The sequence below is a fragment of the Hippoglossus stenolepis genome, chromosome 6 (genome assembly GCF_022539355.2).
Source record: "Hippoglossus stenolepis isolate QCI-W04-F060 chromosome 6, HSTE1.2, whole genome shotgun sequence".
Lineage (NCBI taxonomy): Eukaryota > Metazoa > Chordata > Actinopteri > Pleuronectiformes > Pleuronectidae > Hippoglossus > Hippoglossus stenolepis.
The window spans coordinates 24982608-25001393 of NC_061488.1; the positions used below are offsets into that span (position 1 = coordinate 24982608).

At 42.1% G+C, this 18786-nt stretch overlaps 3 protein-coding genes across 3 annotated transcripts; all 3 read left to right on the plus strand.

Moving 5' to 3' along the window:
• The first annotated feature begins 923 nt into the window (after positions 1–923).
• si:ch211-148l7.4 (uncharacterized protein LOC563603 homolog) lies at positions 924–4639 on the plus strand. Its single transcript, XM_035158741.2, has 2 exons — positions 924–1077; positions 1412–4639. The coding sequence occupies exon 2, from the start codon at positions 1466–1468 to the stop codon at positions 3062–3064; it is 1599 nt and encodes a 532-aa protein (XP_035014632.1). The 5' UTR covers positions 924–1077; positions 1412–1465; the 3' UTR covers positions 3065–4639.
• A 1854-nt stretch (positions 4640–6493) lies between these two features.
• On the plus strand, positions 6494–9131 carry snrpg (small nuclear ribonucleoprotein polypeptide G). The gene is made up of 4 exons (XM_035160387.2): positions 6494–6648; positions 6837–6859; positions 8178–8302; positions 8873–9131. Exons 1-4 carry the CDS (start codon positions 6617–6619, stop codon positions 8921–8923), a joined length of 231 nt encoding a protein of 76 aa, XP_035016278.1. The 5' UTR covers positions 6494–6616; the 3' UTR covers positions 8924–9131.
• Positions 9132–12858: 3727 nt separating this feature from the next.
• On the plus strand, positions 12859–18617 carry LOC118110547 (pyridoxal phosphate binding protein). The gene is made up of 8 exons (XM_035158400.2): positions 12859–13015; positions 14149–14256; positions 14389–14424; positions 14516–14591; positions 14693–14833; positions 14916–15058; positions 17073–17171; positions 17879–18617. The coding sequence occupies exons 1-8, from the start codon at positions 12926–12928 to the stop codon at positions 18068–18070; spliced, it is 885 nt and encodes a 294-aa protein (XP_035014291.1). The 5' UTR covers positions 12859–12925; the 3' UTR covers positions 18071–18617.
• The last annotated feature ends 169 nt before the right edge of the window (positions 18618–18786 follow it).

The following is an 18786-nucleotide window of genomic DNA, read 5'->3' on the forward strand; positions in this document are numbered from 1 at the left end:
GTCAGAATGAGCGTACACTGCATAACAAAACATTATGGTGCGTTGTTTCAATAGTACTTTTGCAAAATGAGCATACACTATCATTAATACTAAAATGAAACCCCAAAAAATATTTTGAAGGATAAAAGATTGTGTTATTAGTGTTTTCATTTCTTGGGGAATAGGGAATGTTAAATGCATTACTCAGTCTTTTTATTGATTTTCTTATCAAATTTGTGAAATATGTTTTATTTTGGGAACATTATTTCAGAGAGATAGTTTCTTACAAAATAATTACATTTCTTTTCCAGTATAAGAAGTCCCAGAGTTGATAGTGGAGCCAGTTGTCAGTAACAATTAGTGAGAGCATGTATATTGTCCAAAAGTTGAGGAAGACGCAGATCTTCATTACTTTGAAACTAGTTATAAGACATTGTGATTATAGGCTGTGGGATTGCCTAATAATCTTATCATATTGTTTTACATAATTTTAAGAACATTTTAAACATAAACATCTCATAAGGCATTAAGTTTCCAACTGTACATTCTGGTGTGATATGTACACCTGGCTGGAACCTAAACTCCAATCTCTTTCTCAGGTCAAATATGGTTACATTTGGAATCATAGTGGAGGATAAAAATTATGATTTGCTGTTGAATGCTATTCTGAGAAAATGTGTAATACATAAGTACATGAAAACACAGCCTCTATTTACAGTCTACATAATAGACATTGCATTGTAATACAAATTCTTGAGAGGAAAATAGCCAAAAAACTGCTGAACTTTATTTATGCGATATATATATATATGGAGGAGGTCCCTGTTCTTCTATATCAATTTTACAACTTTATATACACACACACACACACACAATATATATATATATATATATATATATATAATAAAGTGAAATAAATAAAGTGATAAGTGACGTACCGGAAGTGACCCCAACAGCTCGCTGGTGAAGCCCCCCTCCGGACAAACAAACTTGTGTTTCACTTTCGCAGCCATGTCAGTCCGACACCGAGCGTTAACACGACGAACCGCGCGGCCCTTCGCAGCTGCAGTGCTGCAGTGAGTCTGACGGAGAGCGGAGGTAAGTCGAGCTAAAGGGAAGTGAGCTTTTATTAGCTTTATTAGCTCAGCTAGCTTCGAGCTAACGTTAGCCGAACACGCAGTCTGCCTGTACAAAGTAGCGCGGGCTCACCGCCGTGTCTACTGCTCGTACATTCAGGTGTTATTCACCTGAGGAGATAACATCGACACTGTCGAGCATCAAGCCAACAAGTAGTTGCGTTTCCCCAACAAACTTGGCTAGCTGCTGTCCGGACTTCACTGTCGGGGATTAGCAGCTTGGTAGCTCTCATGTTGAATTATTATCTTTTTAAAACACTGCTGCATCTTGAATTTAGTCTCTTGTACTTGTGCAGTTTTCAGGCTGATGACTTAAACGTCTGCTGGAGAGAAGCCTGGTGAAAAGGAGGATGGATGGAGTGAGCTGGAGCACCACAAGGACCCCGGAGTCGTTCAGTCGCTCCACGACAGCAACAGACACTCTGTCCCGGCTCGCCAGCTTCATCGCTCGGGCAGACACCAAACAGCCCACACAGACCCAGAGGCAGCGATCGTCCCACCTGCACGCTTATGTTTGTCCAGAGTGTGGCAAGAGTTTCCCGTATGCAACCGATCTGTTGCACCACCAAGAATTAAAACACTCATTACCCAAACCTCACCGGTGTCCCTCCTGTGGGCAGGAGTTCTCCCTGCGGTCGTCCTTGCAGCTACATAAGTGCGATGGTGATTCCTCTCCGTGTGAACTTTGTTGTGGAGAGTCACGGCGTGGCTCTCCGTGCCCTTCATGCACGCATCACACCTCAGATCCCGGCAGGCCACAGGAAAATTCCCTTCACCTCCTGGACAGCAGCCCTTACGCATGTGCTCCCTGTGGGAGAGGCTTCAGCCAGAAGCAGGCCCTGCTGCAGCATCAGCAGGCTGGCTGCAGTGAACCACCATCCCCATCAGATGGAGTTGATGCGAGCAGCCTTCCAGATGATTCTCCTCCAGTTTCTGAGGGAGACACAACCCGCTCTGACTCCTCAGACACCCCAGGGCCCAGCAGCAGAGCTGTCCGTGTGTGCCAATTCTGTTCAAGAAGCTTCCGTACAGAGGCTGGTCTGCAACGCCACAAGCGGTGTAACCACTCTGAGGAGCAGTCGATGGCCCCAAAGCGACAAAAGACCAAAGGAGAACGTACCGGTGGAGAAATGAGGAAAGAAGAAGATGACAATGAAGATCCAAATAAAAATTCCAAATCCAAAAAGAAGTTTCTGAAATGTCGCTCTTGTGACATGGTTTTCAGGAGCACCTCTAAGCTCTACATGCACAGGAAAGAGAAGCACAGCAGAGAGAAAAGTACTAGGAGAGACCCGAAGCCAGTCGTCAAAAGGCGCTGGAGAGGACATGGGAATCCGTGTAAGGTCTGCGGCAAAGTCTTCTTCCATCATTTGTCACTTAAGGCACATTACAGATGGCACACAACCTCAAGCGTATCTTCACTCGATGACAAAGGCGGGTCTGAAGGAAGCACTGCCAAAGACGGGTTACCAGAAAAAAGACCAAACAATGTGAAAGCCGACTTAAAAGATACGACGGTAAAGCCTGGACGAGGGAGGCCCAGGAAAGTGCCCAGTTTAGAGATTAAGGAGATTGATGTGAGGAGATGCAAGGAAGTGCCTGAAGTGAAGGAGGGGGAGGCAGAGGAGGAGGATGAGGAGGAGGAAGAAGAGAGAGAGTTCCCATGCCCCTCCTGTGCAGAGGTTTTCTCTCTGCAGTCCAAGCTCTGGGAGCACATGGAGCTCCACCAGTCGTGTGTGAAGAGAAGGCACTGCAGTGTGTGCACAAACGAGATGGACACCTGTAAATGGCCGGGCTCAAAGAGGCACAGGCTGTACCACTGTGTGCCCTGTCAGCAGGGATTCTCAGCCATGGACTCTTTCCTAGAACACTGTCAGGAGCACCTGCGAGTCAGGGTGGAGGAGGACAGCCTCACAGAGGCCTACATGCAGCAGGCCAGGAAAGTCTGACATCCAGTTTAAATGTCATCAGCGATTTACCTTTTTTGCCTTGAAGGGCCAGAGAGCCGAGAGGGATGAGGGGGAATTCTTGTTGATTAACCAGTTCATTCACTGAGCGCTCAGAGCATCTGGCTTTAATTGGTCCACGGATTTAATTTAATTTATTCACACCAACATAGCAAAGGTTGAAGAAATTGGTTGATAAAGGCCGATCCCAGAGTCTATTAGTATAAATCAAATTTACTTAATCATTTTTCTAAATAATTCTTTAATTCAATATTATTTCTAATGTTTTCTATAGTGGCCATTTAGTTACTGTTTAATGCTATCGCTGCATGTTTTTGTATTTGAAAACTGAAGATTGATGTTGTGTCTGTGGGACAGATCTCAGACAGGACCAGTTGTTCTGTTGGGAAATTGAATGACCCTGGAAGCTAATGTTTTCCCAAAAATTACAAAAGGGATACTGTGTATGTTGTTAAGCAGCCATCTCCAAAGCTGTTTTCAGACAGATAGACTTCTTTGTCGGTGTCTTCTATGTGTATGGCATTTTCATCCTGAAACATTTGTATCCTTTTTGATTTATTCATTTTTTCCCCCATTTTTGCATCTGTCGTCATTAACAGACACTCCCTGTGAATCCTGCGAAGGATCCTCCTGACTTCTCACTAGGGGACTGACCGGCTCTCACTCTGACAATTGCGATTTCACATCCAGCCCCCCAGAGAATGTCAGTAGATTATCTGGAGTTAATTGTATGTCTGAAAACAGCTTCCTGAGTTTCAGCTTCATTACAACATATAACTAACAACATTTTGACGAAACATAAAGCCAACACGTTCACTGAGATGGATCACCTATGTGTAAAGTTGTCTACAGGTTTTTTTGTTTTGTTTCTCTATTATTCTTAGCGAAATACACTGAAATTTGTGGTAGTGTGATAGGCTAAAGAAAATTGCCAAAACAACAGTGTGATTCTTAAATAGTCTGAATCTGACATGGGAATGATCCTAATGACAGATTTCCCTGTTGATTTACATTTAGACCTGTTGACTAATCTGAAAGTAATAGAAATGAGGAAAGAAGTCAAAGCACTGCCAGATGTGTTGTTTGCCATTACTTGTTTTCATGTCATACAGGGTCATGGTCGAGCCTGGTTAATATTTGTGTGGTATTTGCAAGAGCGATACCAGAAGGGGAAATGTAAATTGAGCATTTTTATGCACTGTTTCAGCTATTCTTTGAAATCCACATGGCTGACGCAGATAATTTTACCCAGCCCAATGCCTCTCAATATGGCCTGCCTTTTTAGCTGGCTTAAACTCTGGTAATATTACCTCAATATGCAAAATGATAGACCATTGGTCTGTGGGATGAGTAATGCGTGTGCTTGGTTAATGAAAAGGATCAACAGGAATTTTTCTTTAGTTTGTTTGTTATAAAGGGTTTTCAGCTACTGTTTTCAAAGAGCTACTGTGAAAATATAGAAAATCAGTTAATAGTTTTGGAATCTTCCACTTTTTCAAGCTCTTTTTGTTTGACTCTTTGTAGATAAATATTATTATTAAAACGTATCAAAAACTGTTTTCTTTCTGAGTTTCTTTGTCATGCTGTTAAACTGGGAAGTCTGAACGATCCTGAGAACTTACCATGAAATTACTTTCTCTACATTGTTGACAGTCTATTTTTTTTTTATTCTCAAAAGCACAAGGAATGCAATAATACAACGTACATGTAATTTTTTAATTTTCTCCCCCCCACCCCAAAACAGATCACACTGCCTCGATGCAGAAAGTACATTGCCATATTAATAACTCAAGGAGTCTAAGCAAAATAAGTTAACAAATTACAGGATGGAATTGTTTAAAAACAAAGGAAAAATAAAAACATACACACACAATAATAATAATAATAATAATAATAATAATAATTAAATAAAAAAAGGAAAAGGAAAGTCCAAGGGAAACGGAAAAGGTTTATGAATCTAAAGAGAGAGTCTTCAATTTGTCAAAGTATTGTATGATCGGACTCCAAATGGATTTGAATGTCTCAGGATGACCCCGCAGCGAGAATTACATTTTCTCAAAATTTAAGAAGAACATCAAATCCCTCAACCACATAGAAACATTTGGGGGATGATGTGACTTCCAACTTCCAATAAGATTCTCCTTCGTGCCAAAAAGGTTGAGAATGCAATTATGTTTTTGTGTTTATTTATTAAAGTTTTGTCTTCGTCACCCTGAACACCAAAGATGCACATCCAGGCGTTGGGAAGGAGATTAAGACTGAGGGAGTCTGATATTACTTTGAATACTTTGTCCCAGTAAGTTGTGGACAGATCCAAAACATGTGAGTAAGATCTGCTGGTGAATTATGACATCTATTGCAGCTATCCACCACATTAGAGTACATTTTTGAAAGTTTGGAGTTAGAGTAGTGCAGGCGATTGTTGACAGACTAAACAGTTCATTGAAGTTGCAGTGTGTAGAATTTAGTGACATCTAGTGGTGAAGTTACATGTTGCAGCTAAAACCCTCACCTCATCCTCCCCTTCCAGACATGGAAGAGAACCTGTGGTAACCTTCAGTTTTCATAAAAACTCAAAGGGTGTTTAGTTTGTCCAGTCTGGGCTACTACAAGAAAAATGGTGGTCTCCATAGAGGCGACCCCCCCAATATAAAGTCCCATTCTAGGGTAAATAAAACAACAATTTGTATAATTTAGATAAAACACACTAGTGAAAACATCACTAGGATTATTTTATATTAAATTTGTGTCTATAGATCTTTCACCTAAATCTTACACACTGGACCTTTAAGGCCCACTCACAAATACAGGACGCCTATATCGCGAGTCAAAGTTCACCAAATGTTTTCTTCGCCCTCTCGCACACACGGATTAGATGTGAAGGTTCGTCACTGAAACATTTCCGCTTGTGTGACTATTCCCTTACACTGACCATTCTTTGCTAACGTGTTAGAATCTACATTAACTGGAGAAGGATGACTGACTGGTGGGGCACTAGTGGTGGGAACACAGCTTCAGACCTTTCTATTTAAAGAGACTTCCCTCCATATTTAAAATAAATCGATAAATGTAGCTGTTTGTGGGTCGAGAGAAGCACAGATAAAATAGGAAACGAAATGTTCTCACTCTTAATTACAAAATGTCTGCTTCAGATACCAGGCAGCTCTCATCGAATCTATTGTGGAGAAGATAAGGTCTTGTCATCTCCCTGCCTCCGTTAAATATCTGCCAAAATAAGAAGTCATCTCATATTCGTCAGACAATTCTTGACCACTTTACTCTGTCACTTGGGTGTGATTATTTCTATGCTTAGAAAATGATCAATAACAAACACAAGTCATGTTTTTTCGATAAAACATTTCCAGTCCTGCCTCTTCCAGGCCACATGGAGGCACTATCTAGCAGTAACAACCCAACGCCCGTGGCGGAAGTGTGCTGTTTAGGTTCCGGTTTCCCAGTGCACGCTTTCCTTCCGCGGTTTTGTGAAACGATCTTCATACGAGTGAGCGTCGGCGTGTTGAGAAACAAGAAACAATGAGCAAAGCACACCCGCCCGAGCTGAAGAAGTGAGTTGTACAAATAAATATTTTCACACCAGCAGGTTTTGTGTAGTTTTTGTTTAGTATTGTATAGTATTGTATATAGCCCTGTTTGCTAAGTTAAACGAGCTAATGCTAGCTAACCTGCCCGGATTCAGTTCTGTATGAAATGCGAGCGTGACGAAATAAAGCTAATGTTATGTTTTCTCTCCCAGGTTCATGGACAAGAAGCTTTCATGTGAGTATCATCGAGTACAGCACACGGAAGGAGCCTCTTCCCGGGTTTTAAATGGCCATTGAACATGAGCTTCATCTGCTCAGTTGGTTCAGAGCCTCGGGGCTGCAGCTAACAAGTCACTGCTGAATACCGTAACAGTTTAGTCGTTAAAAAGGGAATAAAGTCTCGAACCGAATGTTCAGACGGACCAGAAAGAAAAAAGCCTGAATGAATAAGGGGATAAATATAAGAGATGCAGAGGCCTCCACACAGCTGCACTACATTCAAGTGCCATTATTTGGGTACATTGGTTCCTTAGAGGACTAATCAGTCAGCAGTCTGAGACCCAGAGGTCAGCTGATATTTACAGCTGGACAGAAAAGCACTAGACTGACATTCTAGTAGATGGAATCAGAGTATTGATGAATAATCATATATCAAACATTTTTTGATTGACAGGGTTAGTGTTAGTGGATATTTAATTGATGCTGTTAAAATATAATCAAAATGTATTTATGAAATAAACTGGACAAACTAAACACTTTTTTAGATTTTATGACCTACATATCATCTCTGATGCCATGTTGTTTTTAGAAGAAGACCACAGGTTCTCTTTCATGTTTGGAAGGGGAGGGGTATTAAGCTGAAACATGCAACTTTACCACTAGATGTCACTAAATTCTACACACTGAACCTTTAACCTTGGATATATAAAATGTTTCAAGATTGGGTGATACAACACAAAGACCTACGGGTAAGACAAGACAATGAAACCCCATTAAACAAGAACACAAACAATAATAACAACAAAAAGAGAAAATGTGCACAGTGGTAGTTATAACCCGGTTAGTTTACATCATCAGTTATTTTTGTCACCTCCAGTCATAACTCTTGATCATTGCTCTTAAGTATGTTGCCATTAGGGATCAGTCCCTCAAAGTCTCATCAAGGGTTGTGCAGCATATAAAGCAACTCTGAAAACATGCTGGTAGCTATGTTCATTGTTGGAATCTAATCCCAAATTAATGTGAATTAAATCTATCCCAAAAACCTTTTCTTTGGACTGATTCCCTAAAATTATAATTTCAGGACATGACATTCAGAAAACCACAGGTACTGTTACATTTCAAAACATAACGAAGAGCAGAAAGGGTCATATTTACTTTGAATAAAGATTGAAACAGAAAATTATGCGTTAATTTTCTATAGATTGCAGATATTTAAACTTTAACCCCTATGTGAAGTGCTTAATACCAACAAAATCAAGACGAGAGTAAACTTCTGAATTAAACAAACATGGAATATATTTCTCACAGTTTCTTCTCTTTCTGTCCTTTAGTGAAGTTGAATGGAGGCAGACACGTGCAGGGCATCCTTCGAGGGTTCGACCCATTTATGAACCTGGTGATGGATGACTGTCTGGAGATGGGCCCTGGAGGACAACAGAACAGCATCGGCATGGTGGTAAGTGGCTTTCCAGCTGTTAAAGTGCATATTAATGGAATGAAGTCTGCATTGGCAGATAACCAATATTAAAGGACTCTAATCCTGATTATTGCCTAAACACCCCACACCAACCAGCACGACAACAGTGGAGGAGTAAAGTATATCAGGCTTTGGATGCATTGGTTTGACACCGTGTTGTCTGTGGTCTGCATAGATTCAATTTGGATTTCTTGGAATGGATGTTTTTCACAGCAGACACTGGTGTAATTGATAAGACAAATCATTGCTTTGTTCATTCATTAATGATATCCCCTCTGCTCGACACTGTGAGACCTAAATGGAAAGCAGATGTTGTGGCAGCTGTGCTTTTCCTGCTGTGGAAAGTCAAAGTATCTTCTGTGAAAAAGGGCATATCCTTGTTAAATTAGCCTGATATGGTTACAGCAACAATGTTCAGGGTTTAAATGCTGACACAATTGAAGATATGGTACAGCAATAGTACGACCAATTTGAAATGTCATCATTTTACTCAGAAACACTTCAACATGTAAATAATATTTAACATAACTGTGGTCTCATTTCTCACAGGTCATACGGGGAAACAGCATCATCATGCTGGAGGCCTTGGAGCGAGTATGATAGAGGGGGAGCTGGATGCAGATGGAGGAGAGAAAGACCCACACCTTTTTACATTCTGTTTCCCCTTTAGTCACGTGTTTTGTTCGAAAGAGGCAGAGCTGATCGTGTCTTGGAATTATCAGATGTCTGATTTCCACTGACGAGGACGTTTTTTTTTCTATTTTCTATTTTGAATAGTGTATGTGTTAATAAATCAGTTTTCTTTGTATTTTGTTTGTTGATTCAGTTTCGAACGTACACTGCATTACCACAACCACAGAATATTGTCTGAAGGTGTCTCTAAATCTTAACAGCATCTCACTTAAGCCATGGCTTTGTTTGTGATCAAGGAGACATTAGTTTATTTATCTGGATGCTCTTCCCAGATCCGCAGACCTGCAGCTCCAGCTCAACTGCTTTTTGTATTGACATCATTTTCTTAGGAGGACAAGACTTAAAACTGTATATTCAGTATGTGAAAAGTTTAGTGAGAAGAAGACAGACGGCCCTACAAAGGTGTGAAGTTTAAGGTGAAACATTCTTTGGAACATTTAGATGAATATTAATGTATTTGTGTCAGTGACAGCCAAAGGCATTATGTTTCTGTTTTTTCTTCCGTCCAACCTTTGTAAATATGATCTCAAGAACAACGTGATTTTTTAATTTTTTATTTGGTGCAGATATTCACTTGTCCTCAATGGGGACCCGATGAAAAATTGAGTGGACAAAGAGCAAGGTTGCTGTGATCTCACAAAGATGATATCTCAAGAACACCTTGAAGGAGTTTTGCGATACACTAATGCAGCAATACAATGAACGCAGCTACAGACTGATGCAATGGGACTGTGATGTAGTTACACAGTGGTGCAGTGTTTGTGGGGGGGAGTGAGCCAGCCATGGACCAGTGCACTGATCCAGATACTGCCTCAACACGTTGACATTTTTGGGGAAGTGTACGTGCATTGGTGTATGGGATGCATAGTTCCTTCACTTTACAATAATTATGTACTCAGTCTTGTACCATTGCCTTTTTCCCATTTTCCAATATGTAAAAAATTTTCTGTGAATCAAATGTCATGGAGAAAATGGGAAATTAAATTAGTTTGTTCTTAAAGTGGGCTGTCACTCACTGTAATACTCTATTGCATGACTCGCTCGCTAACTTCAGGTTATAATGTCTGCTGGACGGTGGATGTCTCCTTGTTTTTCTTTCTTTCCTTTTTATCAGACCAATGTATTGATCGGGACGTGGTCCACTTCACGTCATCAAATAAGATATAAAGCGTCTCAGAAACAACTTCTGTACCTTTAATAAACATAACAGTCAGTCAAGAATATGATATATCTCTCTCTCTCTCTCTATATATATATATATATATACATATATATACACACACCGGCCACTTTATTAGGCACACCTTTTCAATTGCTTGTTAACACAAATAGCTAATCAGCCAATCACATGGCAGCACCTCAATGCATTTAGGCATCTAGACGTGGTGAAGACGACTTGCTGAAGTTCAAACCGAGCATCAGAATGGGGAAGAAAGGGGATTTAAGTGACTTTGAACGTGGCATGGTTGTTGGTGCCAGACGGGCTGGTCTGAGTATTTCAAAAACTGCTGATCTACTGGGATTTTTCACGCACACAACCATCTCTAGGGTTTACAGAGAATGGTCCGAAAAAGAGTCAATATCCAGTGAGCGGCAGTTGTGTGGACGAAAATGCCTTGTTGATGTCAGAGGTCAGAGGAGAATGGGCAGAGTGGTTCGAGATGATAGAAACAGTAACTCCAATAACCACTCGTTACAACCAAGGTATGCAGCACACCATCTCTGAACACACAGCACGTCGAACCCAGATGGGCTACAGCAGCAGAAGACCACACCGGGTGCCACTCCTGTCAGCTAAGAACAGGAAACTGAGGCTACAATTCGCACAGGCTCACCAACATTGGACAATAGAAGATTGGAAAACGTTGCCTGGTCTGACGAGTCTCGATTTCAGCTGCGACATTCAGATGGTAGGGTCAGAATTTGGCGTAAACAACATGAAAGCATGGATCCATCCTGCCTTGTATCAACGGTTCAGGCTGGTGGTGGTGGTGTAATGGTGTGGGGGATATTTTCTTGGCACACTTTGGGCCAATTGAGCATCGTTTAAATGCCTTGTTGAATCTATGCTACGAAGAATTAAGGCAGTTCTGAAGGCAAAAGGGGGTCCAACCCGGAACTAGCAAGGTGTACCTAATAAAGTGGCCGGTGAGTGTGTATATACAGGTGCATCTCAATAAATTTGAATATCAGGGAAAAGTTCATTTATTTCGATAATTCAATTCAAAAAGTGAAACTCGTATATTATATAGATTCATTACACACAGAGTGAAATATTTCAAGTTTTTATTTCTTTTAATTTTGATGATTATGGCTTACAGCTAATGAAAACCCCAAATTCAGTATCTCAGAAAATTTGAATATTACATAAGACCAATAAAACAAAGGATTTTGAATACAGAAATGTCAGCCTACTGAAAAGTATGTTCATATATATAAGCACTCAATACTTGGTCGGGGCTCCTTTTGCATGAATTACTGCATCAATGCAGCGTAGCATGGAGGCCATCAGCCTGTGGCACTGCTGAGGTGTTATGGAAGCCCAGGGTGCTTTGATAGCGGCCTTCAGCTCGTCTGCCTTGTTGGGTCTGGTGTCTCTCATCTTCCTCTTGACAATACCCCATCGATTCTCTATGGGGTTCAGGTCAGGCGAGTTTGCTGGCCAATCAAGCACAGTGATACCATGGTCATTAAACCAGGTACTGGTACATTTGGCAGTGTGGGCAGGTGCCAAGTCCTGCTGGAAAATGAAATCAGCATCTCCATAAACCTTGTCAGCGGAAGGAATTTCCTGGTAGATGGCTGCGTTGACTTTGGACTTGATAACACACAGTGGACCAACACCAGCAGATGACATGAATCCCCAAATCATCACAGACTGTGGAAACTTCACACTGGACTTCAAGCAACTTGGATTCTGTGCCTCTCCACTCTTCTTCCAGACTCTGGGACCTTGATTTTTAAATGAAATGCAAAATTTACTTTCATCTGAAAAGAGGACTTTGGACCACTGAGCAACAGTCCAGTCCTTTTTCTCCTTAGCCCAGGTAACATGCTTCTGACGTTGTCTCTGGTTCAGGAGTGGCTTGACACGAGGAGTGGCTTGACAGTTGTAGCCAATGTCCTGGATACGTCTGTGCGTGGTGGCTCTTGATGCACTGACTCCAGTCTCAGTCCACTCCTTGTGAATCTCCCCCAAATTCTTGAATGGCCGTTGCTTCACAATCCTCTCAAGGCTGCGGTTATCCCTGTTGCTTGAGCACCTTTTTCTACCACACTTTTTCCTTCCACTCAACTATCTATGAATATGCTTGGATACAGCACTCCGTGAACAGCTAGCGTCTTTAGCAATGACCTTTTGTGGCTTACCCTCCTTGTGGAGGGGGTCAATGACTGTGTTCTGGACAACTGTCAAGTCAGCAGTCTTCCCCATGACTGTGTATCCTACTGAACCAGCCTTAGAGACCATTTAAAGGCTCAGGAAACCTTTGCAGGTGTTTTTAGTTAATTATCTGATTAGAGTGGGACATCGTGAGTCTACAATATTCAACTTTTTCACAATATTCAAATGTTCTGAGATACTGAATTTGGGGTTTTCCTTAGCTGTAAGCCATAATCATCAAAATTAAAAGAAATAAACGCTTGCAATATTTCACTCTGTGTGTAATGAATCTATATAATATATGAGTTTCACTTTTTGAATTGAATTATCGAAATAAACGAACTTTTCCCTGATATTCTAATTCATTGAGATGCACCTGTATATACTCTCAATGCTGAAGCAGGGACGGTAGAGGGCGCCGTCTCGACTGTGGACTTCCTGCTTTCAGCGGACTCTTACTTTGAAAGGCGACTGACGTCATCGCGGACAAGTTTCTTTGACGTCGTTTGTCGTCGCCGCCTGACGCTATGTGGAAAGTAGCAATGTCGGACGAGGTTGGGAAGGCGGTACAGTCGGTGGTGGAGCGGGTGAACCAGGCGGCGGCACGGCGGCTCAAGGTAACTGCAGCCCGGCGGGCTCCGCTCGGGGGCACCGCTGCCGTCGCTGCCACACTCGGGGTCCGGAGGAGAGTGTGGCTGCGGCGGCACGACTCGTTATGTAAGGCAGCACCTCAACCTTCGGACGGGAGACAGCCGGGCTCGTGGCTGCACTAACACCGTGCACGGCTGGTAGAGGCATCTTCACACGCGTGGGAGCAGGTGGCACCTTGACAGCTACTGGTGTGCACGTGTTCACGATGTGCGTGTGACACAGGCTGATGTAGACCAGCCTCTCCCCCTCACACCACTCTGTGTGAAAGACCGTGGAGATATCAGCTTGTTCCTCCTTAAAAACAACATGGCATCAGAGATGATATGTAGGTCAGAGCATTGAGGAATGAGTTGGTTAGTGAGCCAGTAGATGACCGACTGATGTGTCGCTGCATCTGAGCACAGCAGCAGCCACACACAATCCGCCTTCGTCATTTGTTTTGAAGGATCCTGTGGAGGCTGACTCACACTTCAGACCCCACACACTGATACAGCAGCAAAGTGCTGTAGTGATGCAGTGAGCCACAGATCCAGTGATAGTCATACAGCCATATGGCGATCCAGGCATGCAGCTATCCAGTGAAACTGAAGTGAAGTGACAGAGTAATACAGTTATACAGTGACATGGTAATGCATGTAGTGTAGTAGTACAGGGGTTAGGGTCAGGGGTGATCCAGTGGTGTTGTGGTACAGCGATATACCGGCGCAGTAACACAGCGATGTAGTGGTGCTGCTATATAAGAAATAGTGATCCAGTAAAACAATGATCCAGTGACGCAGTGATCCAGTAATACAGTGATCCAGTGACGCAGTGATCCAGTAATACAGTGATCCAGTAATACAGCGATCCAGTGACTCAGTGATCCAGTAATACAGTGATCCAGTAATACAGCGATCCAGTGACTCAGTGATCCAGTAATACAGCGATCCAGTGACTCAGTGATCCAGTAATACAGTGATCCAGTGACGCAGTGATCCAGTAATACAGTGATCCAGTGACGCAGTGATCCAGTGACGCAGTGATCCAGTAATACAGTGATCCAGTGACGCAGTGATATAGTGAGGCAAATGAAAAATGTGTGTGTTCTGTCCTTCCCCAGACGCTGCCAGCTGTGCCTCCCCGTCTTGTAGCCGTCAGCAAGACCAAACCCCCAGAGATGGTCGTGAAGGCGTACAGACAAGGGCAGCGTAACTTTGGAGAAAACTACGTGAGTGTGAAATGCTGCTGGTCTGCTTCACTCCAAACTTTCCAAATGTCACAGCATGAACGTAAAAGCTCCTGAGAGGAGCCGAGCTGAGGAATAATGTAAAGACTGACCTCCTCCATTATCTCCTGCCAGGTTAATGAACTTGTGGATAAAGCTTCAGACCCACTGGTGGGTTTTCTACATTCTACAAGGTCAAAATAATTTCTTCTGACCCAAGTGTGTTGCATATTTTTACAGCGTTTCTTGTTGCCTCATTCAGATTCTAGAATCCTGTCCAGAAATCAAGTGGCACTTCATCGGCCATCTACAGAAGAATAATGTCAACAAACTTTTGGGTAAGTGTGTGTCAGCTCTCCCGCCCTCTCTCTAAAGCTGGATTTTTTAAAGAAAGAAAACAACAACAACTTAGCACTGAGTCTCGTCTTTCTTTTCCCAGCTGTGCCAAACCTGTTTCTCGTGGAGACGGTTGACTCCGCGAAACTGGCTGATAAGGTCAACAGCTCATGGCACAGGATCAGGGGAGCCAGCACCCAGAGGTTAAAGGTCATGTTGCAGATCAACACCAGTGGAGAACAGAGTTAGTATTGATTTGATCACAGACATGTACTGTACGCACAGAGTCAGTTGATCTAACACAGTATGTGTGATGTGGGTTGCAGGTAAACATGGCCTCCCACCAGAGGAGACAGTGAATACAGTGAAGCACATCGTGTCCCAGTGCTCCGCCCTGCACCTCTCAGGACTCATGACCATCGGGCGCTATGGCTACAAGCTCACCCTGGGCCCCAACCCGGACTTTCAAGTACAAAAATAATTTCTCCCAAACCTCATTTTTATTTCAATCATGAGCAAAAGCTTGCATGTACTAATCCTGCATTAATTCATCTGTTCTTTAGACCTAATCAGCTCAGGGCAGGTTGTTCTTAATAACAACAATGAAACACTGACTGAAACTAATGACGAGCAAATGAAGCCCCATGCGGCTTCGGTTGCAGCAAGCACCGTGACATCTGAGGTCTAAATTTGGCTGCGGAGATCACATGTTGTTGTTTACAGCTGGCATCGACTCCTATCACCAAAAGTTCTCTTGACATCTTCATCTGTGTCTTCTCCATGTACGGCACACCTTTTCAATCCTGAGATATTTGTTTTCTTATTGTATTTTTTATTTTTAGGATCTGTCACGTGATCTCACTTCAGCTCATTTGGACAGTCTACAGAGTTCTTAAGATGGGGCTGACAGGAAAAGCTCAGGAGAAAGTGTGAAGCCTCTCACTCTCACATTCAGCCCCTCCGGAGAATGTCAGGAGATTATCTGGAGTTCAGTGCATGTCTGAAAGCAACTTTAGTGATACATTTGATACAAACAGCCTATGACAGCTTATGATACCCAAGATATGTTAAGTAAGATTATTGGTATTGATAGTTTAGGCCCGCCGTCACTGAGTTCTGATTTCATTGAAATTTACTGTATGTCTTATCACACCATGGGTCAACTGAGAAAAGCACCTTTGCATGAGGGTTTTTTCCCCTTTATTCGAGAGGCGTGGTCTTTCAGTTTGAGAGCAGGACATTGATTCTGTGTTAAAAAATGTTGATGCTTTTACTCAGAACTGTGCGCTTGCAGTCATATATATATATATGTGTATATATATATATATATGTGTATATATATATATATATATATATATATATGTGTATATAATATATATATATATGTGTATATATATATATATATATATACACATGTGTATATATATATGTGTATACCCTGCTTGTGCTTAGATATCCTGTGCTTTATCCTCAGCTGTTCTCTTTGTGCCCACGCTGCTTCTGTATGCAGCTACTCAAACCGGGCTCACGCACTTGCGCCCTCCACATCTTTATTATTACTCTGGCTACCGTCGGTATGTTTGAAGAAAAACAACGACACTGTCATGGAGCAGGAGTCCAGCAGATCCCTGGTCAGCGTGTAGCGGCAAAATCAAGGATCTATGAGATTATGTAAACACTGTCGCTCGTAACTATAAAAACAAGATAGACACCGACCTGTTTCTTTCCACTCTGTACCAAAACGAGTGCGGGTCAATTTTGTTCATAATCACAACACCTGACATTCTATTGGTTGGGGAATATCGACAGACTTGGTGCACAAAAAATGCTAGATCAGAAGAAAAAAATCCAAGAGCAGACATTTCAAGCACGCACAGAAGCAGCGTGAGCACCAGAAGAGCAGAGGCTGGATTGCAGGAAATCTAAGCACAAGCAGGGTTTAGCTGCGTGTGAGTGCAGGTATTTTGAGTACAGGTGACATTTGAAGCTTCGGACGTCGTCAGTCATCGTGTTTTCCATTTGACATGAGCTCTGACAATCTTCTGAGCATCAGTAACATCCACTCATCTCTAACTAAAATAAATGACATTATAAATGTGCTTTTCTGAAAATTGCAACTCCTCCCAGCCCGCTAACACATTACTCCAATCTGAAAAGTTAAACTGAAACCAAACAGCAAGAAAAGACAAATTATTTAAAAAACAAATATGCATATTTCAACTGAAGAGCAATCTTTCTAATTGTAATCATACAGATGTGAGCTCATATGTCAGCTGAGAGACAGAAAACTACATACGAAGTCATTTACAATCAATGTCACCTTCCAGATCGACAATAAAATGTCCTGCTTAGTTTGCGTCATGGTCCCACTTCAACATCTCTAAAGGATCTGTATAAAGATTGGCTGTTTAAAAATAATCACATGTTCTGAAATCTTGTTTTCAAATCAGTATTATAATCTCCGCAATATTCCCGTCTTGTAGATGCTGCTGAGTCGAAGGCAGGAGGTGTGCGACAGTCTGAAGCTGCCTCTGGAGGAGATGGAACTCAGCATGGGCATGTCCACAGACTTTGAGCATGCGGTGAGCATCACTTCTCATTAGCACTTAAAAATACATTCTGAACACAAATCATACAGCAAATGTCAAAGGGATTTTTTAAATATTTAAGAGTTAACGTTTTTATATGTTGAAATTTAAAGATTACCCACCCCTACCGGCTGGTTGGTAATGGCTGGGCGAAAAGACGATTTATATTGTATATCAGCAATTGGCTTAGTCTTTGGCTGTTTTTGGCCGACTTCTTTTTATTTTGCTAGAACTGTATAAGTCTGCCTCCTCAAGAATTCATTCAACTCTATGAATAATTACCTAGGAATTGGCACTTATTACACACACACACACACACTGTCATCGGATAAATCTGCAAACTCAGACTGCGTAAAAACATCACTTGGTCTTCACGATCACAAATGAGTTATGAATTTAATTAAGTATTTGCAAATAGAGCAGGGAAGTGAGATTCAATCACTGGTCACAGGACACACATTCAGGATGCATTTTAAAGTCCCTACAAGGAGTTTTTTTCTGCATATGAAATCTTCATATGACAGTCAGGTATGAAAAGCCTGTTTACATTTCCGCTGGCAAAGAAAAGCCCCTGTCGGCTTTTCCATATATACTGTATACTTTACAATGTGTGTTTGGGGCACTGTATGGAGGTGTAAGGAGGTTTATAGTTGTCATTGCAACATGTGTCTATAAACATGCTTTCCTCTCATTTGTTGAAGATCGAGGTGGGCTCCACCAACGTGCGAGTGGGCAGCATCATATTTGGCAACAGGGAGTATCCCAACAGTGCAGCAAACACTCCAAATCCCAGTCCAGCACCTAGTCCAGCTCCCAGCCCGGAGAAAACAACCAAGGCGGTGACCGAAGATGCGGCCAAGAAGATGCAGCACCTCACCGTGTCCGAACACTGAGCAGATTCCCCCTCCCGAAACACCTTTTAAGAAAGTTTCTAAAGAAAATCCTCTTCACTTGCAGAAGGATCAGAGCAGTGAAGCAGACAGTTTCCACAGAGCCATGTGGAGTTAGATTGCAAAATTCTTGCATCATTTTAAAGTGTATTTCTTAATCTTCCTCACTTTTCTGTGCCCTTCTTGCTGTTTTAAGCACTAAAAAGTGGCATTCGCTACAGAACTAGTTTAACAGTTTTTTAAAAGTAGTGTGTTACTAACCTATAGTGCTCTGACTTCCCCTGTGTGGAAATCTCTCCTACAAGCCACAAATGTACAACCACTGAAAACACGGTGACAGATGGTAAACGATCTACTCATGAGTTGTGAGATAGTGTGGAGATTTGTCTGTTGTTCTGGTGTGATATTTTCTACCTTTCCACCCAACATGTGACAGTGCTGAAACGTGCTCGACTGTGTACATTGTCCCAGAGATCAGGAACAATGTACCGTTTTTGTTGTACAGATGAAACCGACTTGATTTAATAAATCATGTATCCCTTTATAATGACACAATGTGTGTTTGATATTGTTTCGTACTGTGTGCCAAACAGGTCCTATCTTTGTTCTAGACTGGAACAGTATCAAGAGGGAAGCTAGAGAAGTGTTTTGTTCCTGTGTGTGTGCTGTGTGTGTGCTGTGCTCCATTGTTGGGGATGAGAGGTGGCCTATGCAAAGAG

Excerpts from the sequence above, each read along its gene's own strand:
- si:ch211-148l7.4 (XM_035158741.2), top strand. The coding sequence starts at position 1,466 with ATGGATGGAGTGAGCTGGAGCACCACAAGGACCCCGGAGTCGTTCAGT.
- snrpg (XM_035160387.2), top strand. The coding sequence starts at position 6,617 with ATGAGCAAAGCACACCCGCCCGAGCTGAAGAA. Across the intron at positions 6,860-8,177 it reads CATGGACAAGAAGCTTTCAT|TGAAGTTGAATGGAGGCAGA; the intron begins GTGAGTATCATC and ends TCTGTCCTTTAG. Across the intron at positions 8,303-8,872 it reads AGAACAGCATCGGCATGGTG|GTCATACGGGGAAACAGCAT; the intron begins GTAAGTGGCTTT and ends CATTTCTCACAG.
- LOC118110547 (XM_035158400.2), top strand. The coding sequence starts at position 12,926 with ATGTGGAAAGTAGCAATGTCGGACGAGGTTGGGAAGGCGGTACAGTCG. Across the intron at positions 14,834-14,915 it reads CAACACCAGTGGAGAACAGA|GTAAACATGGCCTCCCACCA; the intron begins GTTAGTATTGAT and ends TGTGGGTTGCAG. Across the intron at positions 17,172-17,878 it reads CCACAGACTTTGAGCATGCG|ATCGAGGTGGGCTCCACCAA; the intron begins GTGAGCATCACT and ends CATTTGTTGAAG.